This window comes from Haliotis rubra, unplaced genomic scaffold (genome assembly GCF_003918875.1).
Source record: "Haliotis rubra isolate DU_JTF1 unplaced genomic scaffold, ASM391887v1 Scf206, whole genome shotgun sequence".
Classification (NCBI taxonomy): Eukaryota; Metazoa; Mollusca; class Gastropoda; order Lepetellida; family Haliotidae; genus Haliotis; species Haliotis rubra.
The window spans coordinates 849,599-867,938 of NW_025766070.1; the positions used below are offsets into that span (position 1 = coordinate 849,599).

Below are 18,340 nucleotides of genomic sequence, written 5' to 3' on the forward strand. Positions count from 1 at the left end.
CGTATGTAATGAGACCACGTGTAGTATTCTCTAAAATGCACATTTAATGTTTTTTAAATCTTTGGGCAGTAAAATACAGTAAGTTTGTAATTGTGAACATTGCTTACAGTTTGTGAAGAATTTGCTGTAAGAGTTGTATAAAATGGTCATATATTTATTTTTGGTAATACCATTGATACTCTTCAGTGACATTGTTATTAATTTATAGTTTGGTTTGAAACTCAGACCTTCATTAAACAACGTAGTAAGTAATAGAAGGCCATAGTTGGCTACTATGTAATTTCAAGCTGTTTATTTTAATATATGCCTATTTCATGCATGGTGTGTTTTTAGCATACAGAAATGTTATTATTCATGTTGGAAACTTGTTGTGATGTTCTTGTCTGATTTGGCTGTCTATTATATCAAATATGAACTATCTTATTAAATTAAACTATCAATGTTTGGTGCTATAGGTTCTCAGACCTGATATGGGGGTGGTGGGGTAGCCTAGTGGTTAAAGTGTTGGCTCGTCATGCCGAAAACCTAGGTTTGATTCCCAACATGGGTCATTCTGGTGTCCCCTGATGTGATATTGCTGGAAAATTGCTAAATGCTGCATAAAACTAAACTCACTCACATTCACTCAGACCTGATAAATAGGCAATTTTATAAGTGAATTTGTAATAACATTGAAGATTTCCAGCTCAGACAAGCGATGACTGTGATGTATATTAATGAATGTGTGTTGAGAGCTGAGTGTGTTTAACCCCTTATAGACCAGAGTAGTGAGAGTGGGTCGGGCGAGCATGATGACCGTCCCCACCATAACCATGTCCCCGACAGCATACTGGAGGACACCATACCAGAGGCTAGTAAGTCCACTATGTCATCACAGATTCTTGTTGGTTACCATGGGGAATAATTAGGGACCGTGTCAAAAGTTATTAAGTGGAATATTTGGATTTGGATATGAACATTGAGAATCATAGGAACACCACATTTATGTGAACAATTTTATTTTATTTATATGAAATTAAATATTTAATAATGGACTCTTATTGTTTGACTTATCCAGGAGTGTTTGAGTGGAATATTTGGATTTGGGAATCATTGGAAGATGACATTTATGTATACGATTTTAATTAAGTTGATTTAGAATTAACAGTTTTAAAAATGGACTCTTAAGAGTTGGACTGTGTCAAAAGATTTTGAGTGGAATATTTGATAGATTTGAATAAAGTTTATTCAAAGTGAAATATTTAATAATGGACTCTAAAGGGTAAGTTCATTTAAATGGAATATGTTTTAGACTTTGGTCAGGTATATGATGTGAATAATATATACTCATGCCAATAATGGTTGTCACCACCTTCAATTTTTTTAATTGGAGAGGGGGTGTGGGGTTGTGGTGGGGAGGGGGGTGACAACCATTATTGGCATGAGTATATATTAACAATAAGATGGTGAGTCTCAGAAGCTTTTTGGTCAAATCTTATGGTATGGTATATTTACATTTGTTGCAGTTCCTATTTTGATGTTTATGTATTAGAAGCAGGATCAATATGCATGCACTAGTGTTACACCTTTTAGAGCTCTTTTTTCCTATTTTGGTGCTGGTTAATTGATGCTGGTATAGTGTTATAGCATCCGAGTTTATGAAAAAGTATTGGCAGTTGGATAGTGGAACATTTCTGTCAGTTGTATCTGTCATTATCGGTTTACTTACCAAAAGAACATATTCATTTCAAGATAATGGTTAGTGTAGAACAAGAAAATGCACTAGTTATTGCAAAATGGATATTTTGTCAACAGGGATTAAAATTAAGATGTTATGACCAGTTTAGAGAGGAGCAGTAAGATTAATTCTGGGAAGCTGAAATTGTGGCTTTTGCATGAAGGCATCATGTGAGATTGAAGGCATAATATTCTGCATTGAGCTGAGACTGTAAGATCTTGAATTGAAGCATAGTAAGCTGCATTGAGCTGGGATGGTGTCTAATGCAGCATGTTTAGAATACTTCATCAGACAGAGTTTGAATAGCATGTTTCATGTATATATGATACTAAGTTTGAGCATCATGTTTTATTCTACTATAAGTATAATTATTTGCAAGTAAAATACAGAACATGTAAACCAAAAAGCATCTCAAAATGAGACTAATTTAAGAGAATGTCATGTAAAATTATTTATGTATTGTTTTAACAAATGTTTTATTTTTTTTTGTTTTCATGAAACCAAAGTCTTCTGTCATAAATGGCGGTCATTACATGATGACATATACAAATACATGAACATAATCAGATATAACCAAATAAGCATCTCAAGAAGAGACTAATTTAAGAGAATGTCATGTAAAGTTATCAGAGTACTAGAACAATATTAATTTGGAAAGAAAGTATTTCCCTGAGCTGTATCATATTTTGGATATAATTGTTTTCCCAAAAAAAAATTCAAACTATTTTGTTGTTCCTGGTGGTTGTTGATGTTGTTGCTGATGGTGTTGTTGTGATGAACAGATGAGGAAGACTATACACCAGAGGAAGGCCCTGATATGCTCAATGGTGGACCTGATCTCACTCTCCGGAAAAGTAAGTACGAGGCATCATCATGTCATGGAGCATGTACTCATGGTCTCACTTTTAAAAGGAGGCACAAGAGGCCAGTATGATGCTTCCAACAGTTTTATCCCTAAACTTTACTGGATACATATGATAGTGGGTTTGAATCCCATGTTTGCCATGATTATATTTATTTGTTTGTCAGGACAATACCCATGCTCATTGTTTCATCAATGTACTAAACGTCTAGGACCTGTGTGACTTTGAGCTCTCCTCCCAAATTAAGAAACTTCACAGACATGCTGTAAGTGCAATTTAGATTTTGTACCAAAGGTTTCAAGACAAACTCACTCAGAAGTATCTTCTTGTTATCCCCCGCCGTGCGTTTAGCGCAAAGCGGGGGATATAGTATGAGGCTCCGTCCGTCCGTACAAATTGGAATATCTTAAGAACCGTTGACTAGATTCTTTTCATATTTGGTACCTAGGTTCATCACAGTATAAGAAAGGTCCAAGTCAGGTTTGGTGACCTTGACCTTCATTTCAAGGTCACAAGGTCAAAGTCAGTCTTGAAAATATGTGTGTGTTTGAACACCTAAAGAGCCAGATATCAAGAGAGGTTGACAGGTCATGTTTTGTTGACATTTAACTTAAACTCTCATTACTTTATAAGTTTGATTTGATAATTTGCGGCGGGGGATTATGTCAACTAAGTGACAATGCTTGTTCTCTTTTCAGCTCTTCTCCCTAATTCAGTTGACAGATATGCTGTTAATGCAATTTAGATTTTGTTCCCGAAGGTTTTAATACAAAGTCACCCAAAAGTATTTTCTTGTTTTCTTTGCAGCGCTCCACAGGGGTCTCACTGATGATAGTTCTGTTGATGATAGAAGGAAAACCTTCAGACAGACGGCCAAATCTGGCAAAGGACGTTCTCTAGATGACACTGCCATCACCGACAGGACAGGAGGAGGTTTGAAAGCAGCTGCTAGTGAATCTCAACTGAATGAGTCATCTGATTCTTTCTTGACTCCACCCAAAGAAAAGAAATCTGGATCCAAACTATCCCTCCTCGCAGACAAGATGCTTGACTCTGCCAAACACATTGGCGATAACAAGAACACCAAACGCGGCAAGTCGCCATTCACATCTATCTTCAGGAGATCCAAGTCCCGGGGATCCGTCTCCCAACAACATGGGAAGAACGCGTTCAACCGAGTACTCCAGCTTGGACAGGAAACATGACATGTCCAAGAGGCTCGGCAAGGACATGCAGAAAGCTACACCAAAGAAATCAGCAACGCTTCCACCAGTCAGGATCACGTCTGGTTCCGACATTACAGACTCGCAGGACCTGGACTTAGAAGGAGAATTCATCCCATTTGAGTTTCAGGACCAGATGAAGCGGAGACCAATGTTGCCTGAGTTTCCTGAAGGGTCGGAGAGTGGATTTGAAGAAATGGCAGAGTTGAATGCCCTGGCTGAACAGATAGATGAGTATTACTATGCTGTGAGGATCTTCCCAGGTCAGGACCCATCACAGGTGTATGTCGGCTGGGTCACAACCAACTTCCACTTCAATGAAACGTCCTTCGATTCCAAGAAGATCAGGCATATTGTTTTATCCACTATGGACATGGACTACAAAATCAAATCCAGGTATGTAATGGATCGATGGATGGATGGATGAACATATTAATGAACAGTTTTCCTCTCTTCTCTTGCATTTGTTGGTTCTACATTTATTATTAGATGTTCAAAATGTAAGGTTCAACCCAGTCAAATGTTCCTTCCACCTCTTAAACATTTGTTCCGTAATTTGTAAACACTTGAAAAAAGTATGTAGGACATTATAAAACCCCATAAAAATCAAGATTTCACTCAATTAAAGCTTTTTCATTATAGAACACTTTCCAGCAAATGTCAAAAACTTAAAATAGTTCACTTGTGTCTATTATCTTATAGCACAATGTTTCCAATATGTTTGACCTTCTTGTGAATCTGTTCCTCAGGAACAGCAGGAAGAACTTGATATGGCTGGAATATTGGTAACTGTGACATATACACCTGTTTGACCTCCATGTGAATCTGTCCCCCAGTGTCAGCAGGAAGAACTGCTACATGGTGTCAGCAGGAGACCTCCAGCAGAGATACGCAGACTCCAACCAGGAGATGTCAGGCAAGAGGTCATCACCTGGCCTCGTCATCGGCTGTTTCATCGACTGCTCCACCGGCATGCTCAGCTTCACCGTCAATGGTAAAGAGGTCGCCAACAAGTTCCAGGTGAGTTCAGGACACTACTAGTGGATGTGGAGGAGATCAGAAAGATTAAAACCTCCCAACCACTTTGGCTCCTACACCCAATATATATATGTTGTACAGTCCCACTCTATCAACCCCTACACTTCTAATGTCAGAAGCGGTGGGGTAACCTTGTGGTTAAAGTGTTCACTTGTCACTCTGAAGACCCAAGTTTGATTCCCCATATAGGTACAATATGTGAAGTGTATTTCTGGTGTCCCCTGCTAGAATATTCTAAAAGTGACTTAATACCAAACTCAATCTAACACAATGTCAGGATAATCCTAAATCACAAAGTGAAATTGAAAGAAGAATACATACATTTACTTCCGATATGTACATATATTATTTACATTCTATCAAACACTATTTTTAAAAAAGTGTTATCAGAGCGTGTATAAGTGGTAGTTATAACATTATTTCAAGACGTCACTGCTTGCGATGTCTAGTGTGTACGTTGATGTCCCCAGGTGGAGCCAGGCACCAAGTTGTTCCCAGCTGTGATATGTGAGCCCACAATTAAAGAAGTGTTCCAGTTTGAAATGGGCAGCCATAAGGTGAGTGCAAAGACACATTCAGTCAAAGTAATCATATTCTTATCAAGCTTCACCCTGTTTGCACATACACTGCAGTATGTGGACAGGGGGGCTTTGATAATTTTTGTACCATACACGTAATCTAAAAAAATAATAACCAATATGTTTTTCACTTTTTTTAAATGTTGAAGGTCTTTTCATAAGTTCAGATAAAAGAACTATTTTAAGAACTGTTCAAGGAGAACAATTGATGTGTACCTTTTCGATGTGTTGGTTGATGAAGGTGAACATGGATTCCTTCCGTGAGTCTTACTGTAAAGCATTGTTTGTGTTGCAGACGTCACTGCCACTGTCGGCTGCAGTGTTCCGTGGCCCCAAGTCTGTGATACCTGGCCCACAAGTCTGTGATACCGATGAGTCCACCCCGCCTGGATGTCCAAGTCCTTGCTCCATGTCACTGGTCACGTGTGCCCAACATCGCTGTCAATGTCCACACGATGAAGCTGTCCGACATCAGAGGACATAGCATGCTGTGTGAGAAACCAGGTACGTTAACGTTAGGGAGATGTGTTACAGCTGGTGGACAGTAATTTGTTAGCTCACATCTTAATGCCCAAGTTAGAAGTTGGATAGAAAAGAGAAGTGATATCAGCCTCAGACTTAATTTCTTCTGAATTACCAAATCTGTAAGAGTTCAAAATGTTGTTTCTTCACAAACTGATACTGGTAAAAGGACAAGGGACAGAACTCTAGATGTAGATTTCGTTTCCCTGGTTATAATGTCACCCTGGTTATAGCATCATAAGCCTTCCTGTATATTATTTGTAGAACTTCAGCAATCAGATTGTTTTGGCATTATATTAATGGGAAATTCTAGAAACACTCAGTAATAGCAAAATACTTAATATACCAAATACGCTAATATGATACCCTGTTATTTTGTCATTGCTGAAATGATTTTGATAATACCATATTTGACATGTTTCAGTTGCAATGTTGGCCATCCATGTACCAGAAGAGAATCGATGTCTGGACATTCTGGAGCTCATAGAATATGAACATCTGTTGGAGTAAGTAACGGTCTTATTGGGATGGATGCTCATGTGGCTTAGTCATCTAAAAAGCTGTCCTTTTGATGTTAAAATTTAATTCCTTAGATATTACAGAAATCTATGATCTTGGGTTTCAGTTTTGTATTCACCCTTGATATGTCCTAGGATTGTCAGCTCGAAATATGTGCTTGTACTGTTCAAAGCAACTTTGATCAGATGCACTAAATTCGTAACTCTTTCTTGTGTATTTAGTGGGTTAATGATTGTTAGCACATAGCATACATTATTCAAATTGGTAGACTTATTAAGGGAAGTAATTGATTGATATTTTTACATGTGCATTTGAGTGCATCCCCTTGCTTAATGAACAGTTTGTAACTGCTTGTTCTCTCACTGGGATGTATTTAAATGTAATTTCTGGGATATAGTTAAATGTAATGTATGGTTGTAGCTGTTGTCTACATAGTATGTTTTCTGTTCCAGTTTCCATGCTCGGACTCTAGATCTGTACATGGCTGTCTGTGCCCATGGCAACCACCGAGTAGCCAACGTTCTGACAAAACATGTAGATGAGAAACAACTTATGTACTGTATCCAGAGTGAATGTGAGTGTTAGATGAGAAACAACTTATGTACTGTATCCAGAGTGAATGTGAGTGTTAGATGAGAAACAACTTATGTACTGTATCCAGAGTGAATGTGAGTGTTAGATGAGAAACAACTTATGTACTGTATCCAGAGTGAATGTGAGTGTTAGATGAGAAACAACTTATGTACTGTATCCAGAGTGAATGTGAGTGTTAGATGAGAAACAACTTATGTACTGTATCCAGAGTGAATGTGAGTGTTGATATACTGAAGTTCAAGCTTGAGACAGTTTCTAATAGTATCGTCTGATTATACGGTTTGGGGCAGCCATGTTTGTTGTGATTAATCGCACTGTAAATAAAGGTGTGGAGTTGCAAGCATGTTTATATTTGTATGATGACTGTTTTTAAGATAAAATTGTCTTTTACGAGTAATTGAGATGTTCATTAATTGTTCTTAAGATAAGTGTTATAGATTTTTTAATGCTTGAACAGTAGTTTTCTCCTACTGTTTAAGCATCCGGAAACATATAATGCAAGGACATTTAGTTTTTGGCCAAACATTTAGTCAACTTAATGGCTTGCTTGAGGAAATAGGAAGCGGAATCAAATTCATTTCATCCGTCTCTGTTATGTAACCCCTTCATCTTGAAGATTGTTTTTGAGAAGAATGTATTTAATTGAAACTGATGTATTGTGGATTGTTCTTCAGACATGTCTGGTCCCCTGAGACACGCTTTCCACAACCTCCTTGTAACTATGCATCTTTCATCACATACAGCTGCCAGGTAAATAGTATTTTGATAAAATTACCCGTGAAAATCCGGGTTAGAATTGGTCTTTAGTACCCATGCTTGTCGTAAGAGGCAACTAATGGGATCGGTTGGTCAGGCTTGCTGACTTGGCTGACACATGTCATCGTATCCCAATTACATAGATCGATGCTCTCGCTGTTGATCACTGGATTGTCTGGTTCAGACTCAATTATTTACAGACCGCCATCATATGGCTGAAATATTGCTGAGTGCTGTGTAAAACTAAACTCACTCCCTCACCAACATCCTGGCTACAATCATAGCTATTAATTCAAGCATCGATTGAATCTACCACTTCAAGCATTTTCCCCAGCAAACCATAAATCTTTCATCACAAACAGCTGCAAGGTAAATAGTATTTTTATGTGTTCAGATATTCTATGACGAAATACAGTCAAACAATGTTGTGTCAATGTTAAAGGGACCTATGTTGATACTTTGAGTTATCCAGCGTATGACCAAAAATGATGGGGAAAAAAAAGGAATAAACAAGTTTTTACTTTGAGACAACTTATGTTTGACATATCATAGATCGAAACAACAGTGTTTGTTAATATGCAGTCTGAAAATACAAGCTTTGTGTCTCACTTGTGTGTAATAACTTGTCACTGGTAGGAAATAGAATATAAATATTTTCAGATTGCTTCAATGACACTTTGATCTGATGAAGTTCATGAAGATCTTTAGAACATTCATACTAAATTTAACATTTTCCGTTTTATGTGAAATGATAATGATCTCATGCCTCCATATACCCTTCTTTTGTGGCAGCTGTGCAGACATTAAAATATCGAGTTTGTGCTTGTCAGTGTCTATTAGACAGGTCAATTTGAAGTAGCATGTAGATTTTTGCCAAGAATACATAATGCCTGTGATTGTTGTTTTTTTAAATACTAGCTATGCACAGATTTGTTTGTTGATAGTTGTTGCCCATCATGTACAAAGCTGTACATGGTACAGTAACTTGTGGAGATTGACAATATTATCTCTTGGTTCAGGATTCTCACCCAGAATGAGTACATCATACCTCTCACACCGAACACCAAATCACTGAGTCTTTATCGCAAGCTGAGTCCGCTAGCAGATAGCTACAAGATCAAGCACCAGATCCCCAGCATGGAACAGAGTGTCTCCATCAGACCGATTCTGGCACTGTCGGACAGAGACATAGATGCCAGGTATGTATGGTCTTGGATTGTTTGTTTGGTTGGTTGGTTGGTTTCTGTTTGGCACAGCAATATTCCTGCTCTGAGACAGTGGTTTTTAATGATTGGGTCGTTACCACACATGGACAGTGAACAATGATCTGCAAATTCATCCAAGCAATTCAACAGTGAAAAATTGACATGTCAAAGAAAACCGTCAAAAATCGTTTTGATGGAAAGGATGTCATATCCTCGTTTTTGATTGGACAGTAAGTACTACTCAAGGGCAGGTATTTGAAATTGTGGGCACCACAGATTCAGGGGTTAGTCGGGGTTTCCTGAAATGTGAGCCCTGGAAATATCAGTGAGTGAGTGAGTATGGTTTTACGCCGCTTTTAGCAATATTCCAGCAATATCATGGCGGGGGACACCAGAAATGGGCTTCACACATTGTGCCCATGTGGGGATTCGAACCTGGGTTTTCGGCGTGACGAGCGAACGCTTTAACCACCAGGCTACATCACGCACCCCCCCTGGAGATATCAAGGATTGTTGGTAGGGGAACTTTCTTGATAGTGACATTTAAGTGAAAGGCCATAATATTGCTGTACGCCAATTGTAGTTTATGTTTTTCATTACCCACAGTACGAACCATGGTATTATATGGTTTTGTTTTACATGTGATGTATCTGAGTTTTGCATAATCAGTATGCAAACACCAACGCCCTTTACGACATCAGTATTGGAATATTCATTATGTGTCTCTCATACTTTAAGGGTACAGCGCGATGGCAAGGACTGCACCTCACCTGTGTTTCCACTGGCGAAACTGAAGTCCTTCATGATGCAAACTCTCAACATTGCTGCTGAGAAGGGAGCTTCCCATATCAGAGATCCCATTGGCTGGTCCAATGCCAACCTCTTTGTGTATGTATTTTACATATGAAGTAGATTTCGACAATTCCAGTCATCATTTCATTATAATTTCATGTGTAGTTGCAGAAATAGAGTTCACTGTATATTGAATTTTTAAGTCTGCATTGTTTTGAACCTATTTTCATAGGGATTTTCTAGCTCTGTTCATCCACTAATTGAGTACTCTGAAGAAGGATACAGTCATACTAGTGCAAACCTAGCACCAACCATGGGTTGAATACTCCTCAGTGTACTGAATAGATGATGTAACATTGACCATAGCAATAACACATTATGGTCTTTGATTTTACCTCGTGACACTGTGTATTTGGGATCATGAATTGTGTCTTGTTTCTAGCCCCATCCTGAAGGTGATCGACAACATGCTGGTGATGGGTTTGATGGATGACGAAGACCTCAGCCAACTCCTAATCCTCCTGGAGCCCAATGTCTTCGGGGACAGGTTTGTAAGACGTGAGTATCTACTGCTTCTGCCTTTTCATGTGTTGTAGATGGTAGTCTTCAAGCTGTAACCTTCTGTTTGTCAGTCAGTCTGTTGGGTCATGGACATGCTGCTGTTGTGGATCCCACAACACAGGGTGCTGTTTTGGTTGAAAAGACATTATGCATTGGATTCTGCAAACATTAGTACCGGTTCTTAAAGTCTGCCTCTGTGGTGCAGTGAATAGTGCAACTGCCTGGAGGTCCGAGCTTTGATCTCCCAGATCTGTCACTCCAAAAGATGTTAACAGATGTTACCCGGCCTGTTGATCAGCTTTAAGGATATTAGACAAGGGGGGCACTTCAGGGCCCCGTTCCTCAAAGAGATTGTAGCGCTACGACAGTCATAAGTCTATGTTAAAGTATGGGAGTTACGACTGTCGTAGCCCTACGATCGCTTTGAGGAACGGGGCTCTGAACCACATGCAGACCAGCACATGAACCTACACAATCACATGAATCCATTTATATAATAGTGCATTTATATTAAACATGAGATGAAATCCAAATACACTTCACGTGAGCAGGCCAGTGAAGGAAAACGTCAAAGTTCATACAATTGTAGTCACTGGTGGTAACGAGGATGCAGCAACTTTAGTACATCTTGTCGTCATACCTTGACAGCATTCACATCATGAATGGGCACTGAATGTTTTAGATGTCTCTTGATGACTCTGATTGTCCAGTCATGATGTAGATGGGTTTGTCTCATATTCCAGAAAATGCTGTGGGACTGGGACTGCTGAACATGAAGTTGGCTGAAACAGTCAAACTGGAGGTAAGGAAAGTTCCTGCTTGACAATGCCATAAAAATATTTAATTACCATTGTATATATATCTCCAGCGCTATCTTTGAACTAAGCTGAAACTAACATGTGGATCTATTCCCAGGGCTGAATTTTATTAAGACATGTGTTATCTATCAAACATAAGGAAATGGGTAATGGACTTGCAGTTGTCAGACTTAATGAACATGAAGACATCCTTTCCATCAGATAGATTTTAGGGCTTTCTTTTGCTTGTCAGTCAGCTTTTCAACGTCCAGTTTCTCGCAAACTCTTATCATCATCAATGGAGCGGGTCACCTTGTTGTGAAAAGTGCTAGAATTGGGATGGTTGAGGTAAATTTGTGTCATGTTTAGCTCTGAAGGTGGTGCTGCTCCTGTCTTCACTGATACTGAGTTTGCTTCTGCCCTGCAGGTGTGCCGCATCCTCAAACATCTGTGTGACATCCAGCTGCGACACAGGGTCGAGTCCATCATCGCCTTCTCCGATGGTTTTGTACACAGCGTCCAGAGTGTAAGTTGATGATTGGATATTGACAGGTTTATTATCCCCCCGGCATGTAATGCGGGAGGATATAATCATCGCCTCATCCGTCCGTCTGTCTGTCCGTTATCATTTTGCTTCCTGAGCATAACTCAAAAACCGTTCAAAAGTTTTCAACAAAAATTGGTAGAAATATAAAACATATCCTAAAGAAGTGCCTTTTGCTATTTACAGATTTTTGTCATTTTTAATTTTCTCGGTTTCCATGGAAACGTTTTGGACTTAGTCTTAAAGGGAGGGGTGGGCTCGTTTCCGGAGCATAACACAAAAACCCTTCAATATTTCTCTGCAATACTTAGTAGATATATACAGAACCTAAAGTGGTGCCTTTTGCTCTTTACAGACTTTTGTGATTTATTATTTTCTCGGTTTCCATAGAAACGATTCAGAATTAGTCCAAAAAAAAGAGGGGTGGACTTCGTTTCCAGAGCACAACTCGAAAACTTCTTAATATCTTTCAGCAAAACTTGGCAGATATGTGAGGCAGATCCCAAAGTTGTGCCTTTTGCTATTTGCAGATTTTTGGCATTTATATTTTTCTCGGTTTCCATGGAAACGATTTGGACTTAGTCTCAAAAGGGAGAGGTGGGCTTCGTTTCCGGCGCACAACTCGAAAACCTTTCAATATTTTTCAGCAGAACTTGGCAGATATATGAGACAGATCTTGAAGTGGTGCCTTTTGCTATTTGCAGATTTTTGGCATTTTATTTTTCATGATTTCCATGGAAACGAATTGGACTTAGTACCTTTTAACAGTTTGGGATTTTTAAAATAGTGCATATTTTAGTTTCCGAAACAACAAATTACTCTAAAAATTGGTGTAGTTATGCAATCTGTACATATAACATATTTGCGACTTTTGATTGTGTAGGACCAGAAGCGTCGTTACATTGAGATCAAACAGGCTGACCTACCTTCATCAGTGACTGCCAAGAGAACAAGGGAGTTCCGGTGTCCACCACAGGAACAGGTACTGCCAAGCTGTCTCTTCTATGCTGTAGGAAGTATATAATGTGGTATCTGTATCTTGCATGTTGAGTAAAGTGAACAGTAACTGGTCAAGATTATCACAAAGTTTTGCTTTGCCTGGTTACAAAAATGATTAAATGTGAATGAATTTTTTGAGGTTCAGGATTGTTACATTGTAACAGATGTCTTGACATACTTTGCCATTAATATGTTTTGCAAAATTGTTCATAAAAACTGACGATACAGCCATTTTGGATGAAGAAATATCCTTCTTTGAGAATGTGCTATGGTCCTAAATTTGCTATTGTGTGTTTTGATCCATAATAATATCTGTGTGTTCTGGGTTTTCAGTCGCTTTAGAACATTTTCCTGATTATCACATGAGCAATTGTAAAACATGCCACCAACTAAAGACAACGTTATCTTAAACACATGCCATAATCCAAGTATTTACAATGTTCTGTCTGACGCTTCTTGCCTTATTATAGCAACAGTAAACACTGTCATCCGAAAAGATATACTTCGACCATACATTTGTTGGTATGATTTATGGATAAAGTAATTTAAGTGACCCCATATTTATGATGATTTCATGTTCTTTCTGTTAATGGCTGGACTCTTCTGTTCAGATGCGGGCACTACTGACCTTCAAGGTGGTGGAGGAGGAAGAGGCTGACCAGCAGTGTCCGTGCCGCGAAGACATTCGCGAGTCTCTCCGCATTTTCCATGGAGAACTTCTGCAACACTGTGACATGCCCATATTCGAGGTCCCGGAAGAAAAGCCAATGGAGGAGGAGGATGTGCCAAAGAACCTTAGCCTCAAGGACAAGCTGATGCTCATGGTGGGACTCAGCAAGGGTCAGCAGGAGAATATTGAGAAGGCCATCGATGATGGGCTTAAGCCAGGTGGGTATAGTGACTCTATAATTTGTGGTAGTCACCATAGAAAAGGCCATCGATGATTGGCTTAAGCCAGGTGGGTAAAGTGACTCTATAATTTGTGGTAGTCACCATAGAAAAGGCCATCGATGATGGGCTTAAGCCAGGTGGGTATAGTGACTCTATAATTTGTGGTAGTCACCATAGAAAAGGCCATCGATGATTGGCTTAAGCCAGGTGGGTATAGTGACTCTATAATTTGTGGTAGTCACCATAGAAAAGGCCATCGATGATGGGCTTAAGCCAGGTGGGTATAGTGACTCTATAATTTGTGGTAGTCACCATAGAAAAGGCCATCGATGATGGGCTTAAGCCAGGTGGGTATAGTGACTCTATAATTTGTGGTAGTCACCATAGAAAAGGCCATCGATGATGGGCTTAAGCCAGGTGGGCGTAGTGACCCTATAATATATAGTTGCAGACATAACGATATACATTGGTGATTGTGTGATCAAGCCACGTGAGAATCAAGAACATGGTGAATAATTCTATGGATATACAAGCTTTTTGTTACAATATATGCAAATGCTTGATAACGGTGTTAGCATCTACACCTAGACGCTGCATATATTGTAACAAAGAAGTTGTATATCCATAGAGCTATTGCCCTTATTCATCACACCAACTTCTAAATGCCACTTAGAGAAGGGGATCAAAACCTAGATTAATTGGTGGCTTCTTTGAGAAGACCATTGATGATAAGGGTAATGGTATTGCCTGAGACTGAGTTTGGTTTTACGCCGCTTTTAGCAATATTCCAGCAACATTACGGCGGGGGACACCAGAAATGGACTTCACACATTGTACCCATGTGGGGATTCGAACCCAGGTCTTCGGCGTGACGAGCCAACGCTTTAACCACTAGGCTACCCCACCGCCCCGGTAATGGTATTGAGATGTGTAGTGTTTCTGAAAATAGGTAATGACTTACAAATGGTTGATTTCAGATTCCATGCAGAAACTCATAACACAAACAATGGTGAAATGGTCAGAAGAGAGCTTCATCTCCAACCAGGACCTAGTGAGGGAGATGTTCAGCTTGCTCCACAGGCAGTACGATGGTATTGGGGAGGTAGGTTCTTTGTGCTGTTCTGGAAACGTAGTGCAGCATCTCTGTTCAAAACAAGTTGACTATATCTTTGAACTCATGAATGATACAAATATCCTTAAAATGATATTTTGACTGCTAAGAGGGTAACAGCCTCAGAAACTAAATTGAAAAGATTAAATGTCTTAACGATACTTTGTCCTCATTGTCTAAATAACTGAATGTTACTTTCCCCAGCTGATGACCGCTCTGGACAAGTCCTATGTCATCAGCTGCAAGAGTCATGAGGATATCAACCTGCTGCTGAAGAACCTGGGCATCATCAGATCCCTGCTGTTGGTACAGGCTGGCCCGGATGAGGAGGAGCTCATGAAGACCAGTCTCAAGTAAGTAGTATGATCTCTTTGGCAAGCCTCAAGCAAATAGCAGGCTGTTGGTGGCAAGTCTTAAATAAGTAGCAGGATCTTCGTGACTAGTCCCAGAGAGGTACCAAGCCACATGTGTTTAGTCTCAGTAACAAGATCTTGGTGGCTAGTACTTAGCAGGCTATTTGTGGGTAATAGGTAGCTGAATGTCTGCAGAGTAGTCTCTAGTCTTTAGTCACAGATTTGACCACAAGGATTTCTCTGTCACGCTATGGGGCAGTGGGGTAGCCTAATGGTTAAAGCGTTGGCTCGTCACGCCGAAGACCCGGGTTCGAATCCCCACATGGGTACAATGTGTGAAACCCATTTCTGGTGTCCCCGCCGTGATGTTGCTGGAATATTGCTAAAAGCGGCGTAAAACCAAACTCAGTCAGTCAGTCAGTCTGTCACGCTATGGCCCAAACTGTAGTTAATTTATGATCTTTTATGTGTTTGTCAAGTATTTACCATTTGGTTCCCTTTCTTTGTGTAGGAAGATATGTGTAATACAAATAATCTGAAATAGGAAACTTCTGAACTGATTGTTGAGGATGGTGGAGTAGCCTTGTAGTTAAAGCACTCATTGGTCAGCCAAATATCCACATTCAATTCCCCACATGGGTACAATGCGTGAAGCCCATTTCTGGTATCACTTTGCTTCGATATTCCTGGAATATTGCTAAAAGCGGTGTAAAACTATACTAAGTGACTCACTCAATCACCCATTCGTTGACGTTTGTCTGCAGTCGTGCCATGGACAACAAGGTGTTCTTCCAGCACCCTGACCTGATGCGAGCCCTGTGTGTCCACGAGACCGTTATGCAGTTGATGGTCAACACCCTGAACAAGGCCCAGCAGCAGCAACAGTCCGCCACTAGTGGAGCACCTGACACTACAGGCCGCCAACCTGCAACCACGTCGGAGACCATGGACAGCATCGCAGAACAGAACAAGGTAAGCTTTACCAACTCTACATTTTCCATTTTCCTACATATCGATGTGATCAATGCTCTTGGTAGATGTACACTGTTCAAGCTTGAAATAAGACAGGATCAAAAAGAGGGAATGACCATTAAAAGAATATTGAGGAAATTGTACTTTTTATGGTTTATGCAATAACTCTTATGTGATGATTCATAAGTTTAAAAAATTCTTTATTTTTCAATGATATATAAATTTAAGAATTTGAAATTTTAAAATGTTATTTGGTTTTAATTATTTTTTTTCAAAGAATATGGTAGAATAAGCTTTACTGTACATCTACAACTTGTGAACATTATAATAACGACTCATTCTCATTTAATTTTCATTGTTCATTTCTCACCTCAATATTTGCATCGTCAACTTCCTAAAGGATCACCAGTTTCAAATTTCTCCAACCTGATTATGCCACAGAAAGCTTGACCTTTACACAGAAAGCACATTCAGTGATTAACTCACCTTTGCTTCTGTTAATGTGATCCTTTGGTTCCAATTTCATCTTAATGCCATTCATGCGCCAAGAGACAACTATTGGTACTGATATGAGTTGGGACTGATTGGTAGCATGGTAATACCAATTCCTGATTGAAGGCTTCTTGGAGAATTGTCAGCTCTACAAAACAGAGTAACTACTATCGAATATGAATAGAATAATTCTCAGTCACATTTCTACTTTCTTGAAGGAAATGGAAGGTTAATATTTTGAGATGTTTGGTCAGGGGTGTATTTGTTCATTTGGCACTACAACATGAATACACAGAACCAAATTGTTGGGGGATCAAAAATAATTTCATGGATATAGATGTTTTCAATTTCACGGATATGGATATGGAATTGTATGCTTAAATCTGTAATACCGAAAATATTCTCCAAAATATTTTGATCTTGAACTTAATTTCTTCAAGAGAAATTTAGAATATGGTATGATGAAGAGAAACAAAGTATATAACATAACATGACAACTTATTATAGCAATGGAGACAATGTTCTGGTGTAGATGCGAATCACTTGCTTAATAATGGTGCTAGTATCTACACCGTAACCTTGAATCCATTGCAATCAAGAAGTTTGTCAGACCCCTATAGCTTGTTCCTCTTGATCTTTCACTTGTTTATGATCAGCATATTTTAGAAAAATCAATGCTGCTTTTAAAATGGTTTGGGTTGGTTTGGGGAGAAAATAGAGTCCCATTGCCATACATGCCAACATAGGCGGATCCCGAGGGGGAAGGGAGGGTGTCCCCCTTCCCCGTTTTGTGCTGAAAGTTTGTTAAATGACCATTGAAACTCGGGTGAAAATGAAGTGTGCACCCTTCCTTTTCTCAATAGTGTGCACCCTCCTTTTCTCAAAAAGCTGTATCTGCCCCTGTGCCAACCAATCAGCTGTTGAAGCGAAGAATATCAATAGTTGTCACTTGGCTACCATACACTAGAGCGTTGCCTTCATTTGCTGTTCGTTATTATTGCCTGAGCTTGTAAACCATGATATACCCTCCAAATACTCCAGATACAAATGTGCGTGTTGCTTCCGTTCGTTTCTGAGAGCCATGCACATCATATTTATGAACTTTTTAATTAGCAATCAAATAAGGAGAGGAAGAAAACGTTTTGGGTAAGTGTTTAATGGGCTACTTTTGTCAAAGATTGTAAGTGTATATTTGGGTGCGTAATTCTGTGTAGAATGACATCTCAGTGCTATGTACTTTGCTTTCCATATTTGATTTACAGTGGTCAACTTTTTAGGGAGTAGTGTCATCAGTTTGATTAATGTAATGTGGTTTAGATGAAAATTCATTTGCCATATGACTGCTGAAATAGTTTTTATTGTCAGTATTTTGAAAGAAAATAAAGTGCAAGTTCATCACCCTCAGAAGAATATTTTTATCCATATTAATTGAGCTTTGTAACATATAGGGACATAAGCATTCCAACTGAAGTAAACTGTTTTCTTTAAAGAATTCTTTCTTTTAGTCAACTTGTGAGGATTTGTGATCATTTATGACAAATTTAGTCATTAATGACTGGAAGTCATTCTTAATTGTCTTTTGGCATATTGAGAACTTCATGTCCAAATCTTTGTTATCAAACTTGATACCATGTCAATAAAAACTGCTTATGAATTTATTGATGTCCGCATGTTTTAAATTGATAAACACTAAATGAAGAAATACATTTTGCTATATATTTTAAGTTCATGTTTTTTAACTTTTGGGTTTTACTAGTCATTTATATTTGAATGCATTGCCTCAAGCATTGTTCTCTGACATCTTCTTTATGTA

General features: G+C 39.0%; 1 protein-coding gene across 1 annotated transcript in view; it reads left to right on the forward strand.

Moving 5' to 3' along the window:
- LOC124276127 (ryanodine receptor-like) overlaps positions 1-18,340 on the forward strand; it is a 202,291-nt gene that overhangs the window by 111,003 nt on the left and 72,948 nt on the right. Inside the window, 22 exon segments of the mRNA XM_046711794.1 lie at positions 759-854; positions 2,500-2,571; positions 3,388-3,710; positions 3,712-4,199; positions 4,640-4,823; positions 5,312-5,398; positions 5,715-5,771; positions 5,773-5,923; positions 6,366-6,447; positions 6,913-7,034; positions 7,729-7,804; positions 8,830-9,009; positions 9,754-9,903; positions 10,250-10,365; positions 11,112-11,170; positions 11,593-11,691; positions 12,593-12,691; positions 13,320-13,596; positions 14,577-14,701; positions 14,915-15,063; positions 15,828-16,035; positions 17,641-17,673. Coding sequence (XP_046567750.1) covers positions 759-854; positions 2,500-2,571; positions 3,388-3,710; positions 3,712-4,199; positions 4,640-4,823; positions 5,312-5,398; positions 5,715-5,771; positions 5,773-5,923; positions 6,366-6,447; positions 6,913-7,034; positions 7,729-7,804; positions 8,830-9,009; positions 9,754-9,903; positions 10,250-10,365; positions 11,112-11,170; positions 11,593-11,691; positions 12,593-12,691; positions 13,320-13,596; positions 14,577-14,701; positions 14,915-15,063; positions 15,828-16,035; positions 17,641-17,673 — 3,233 coding nt within the window.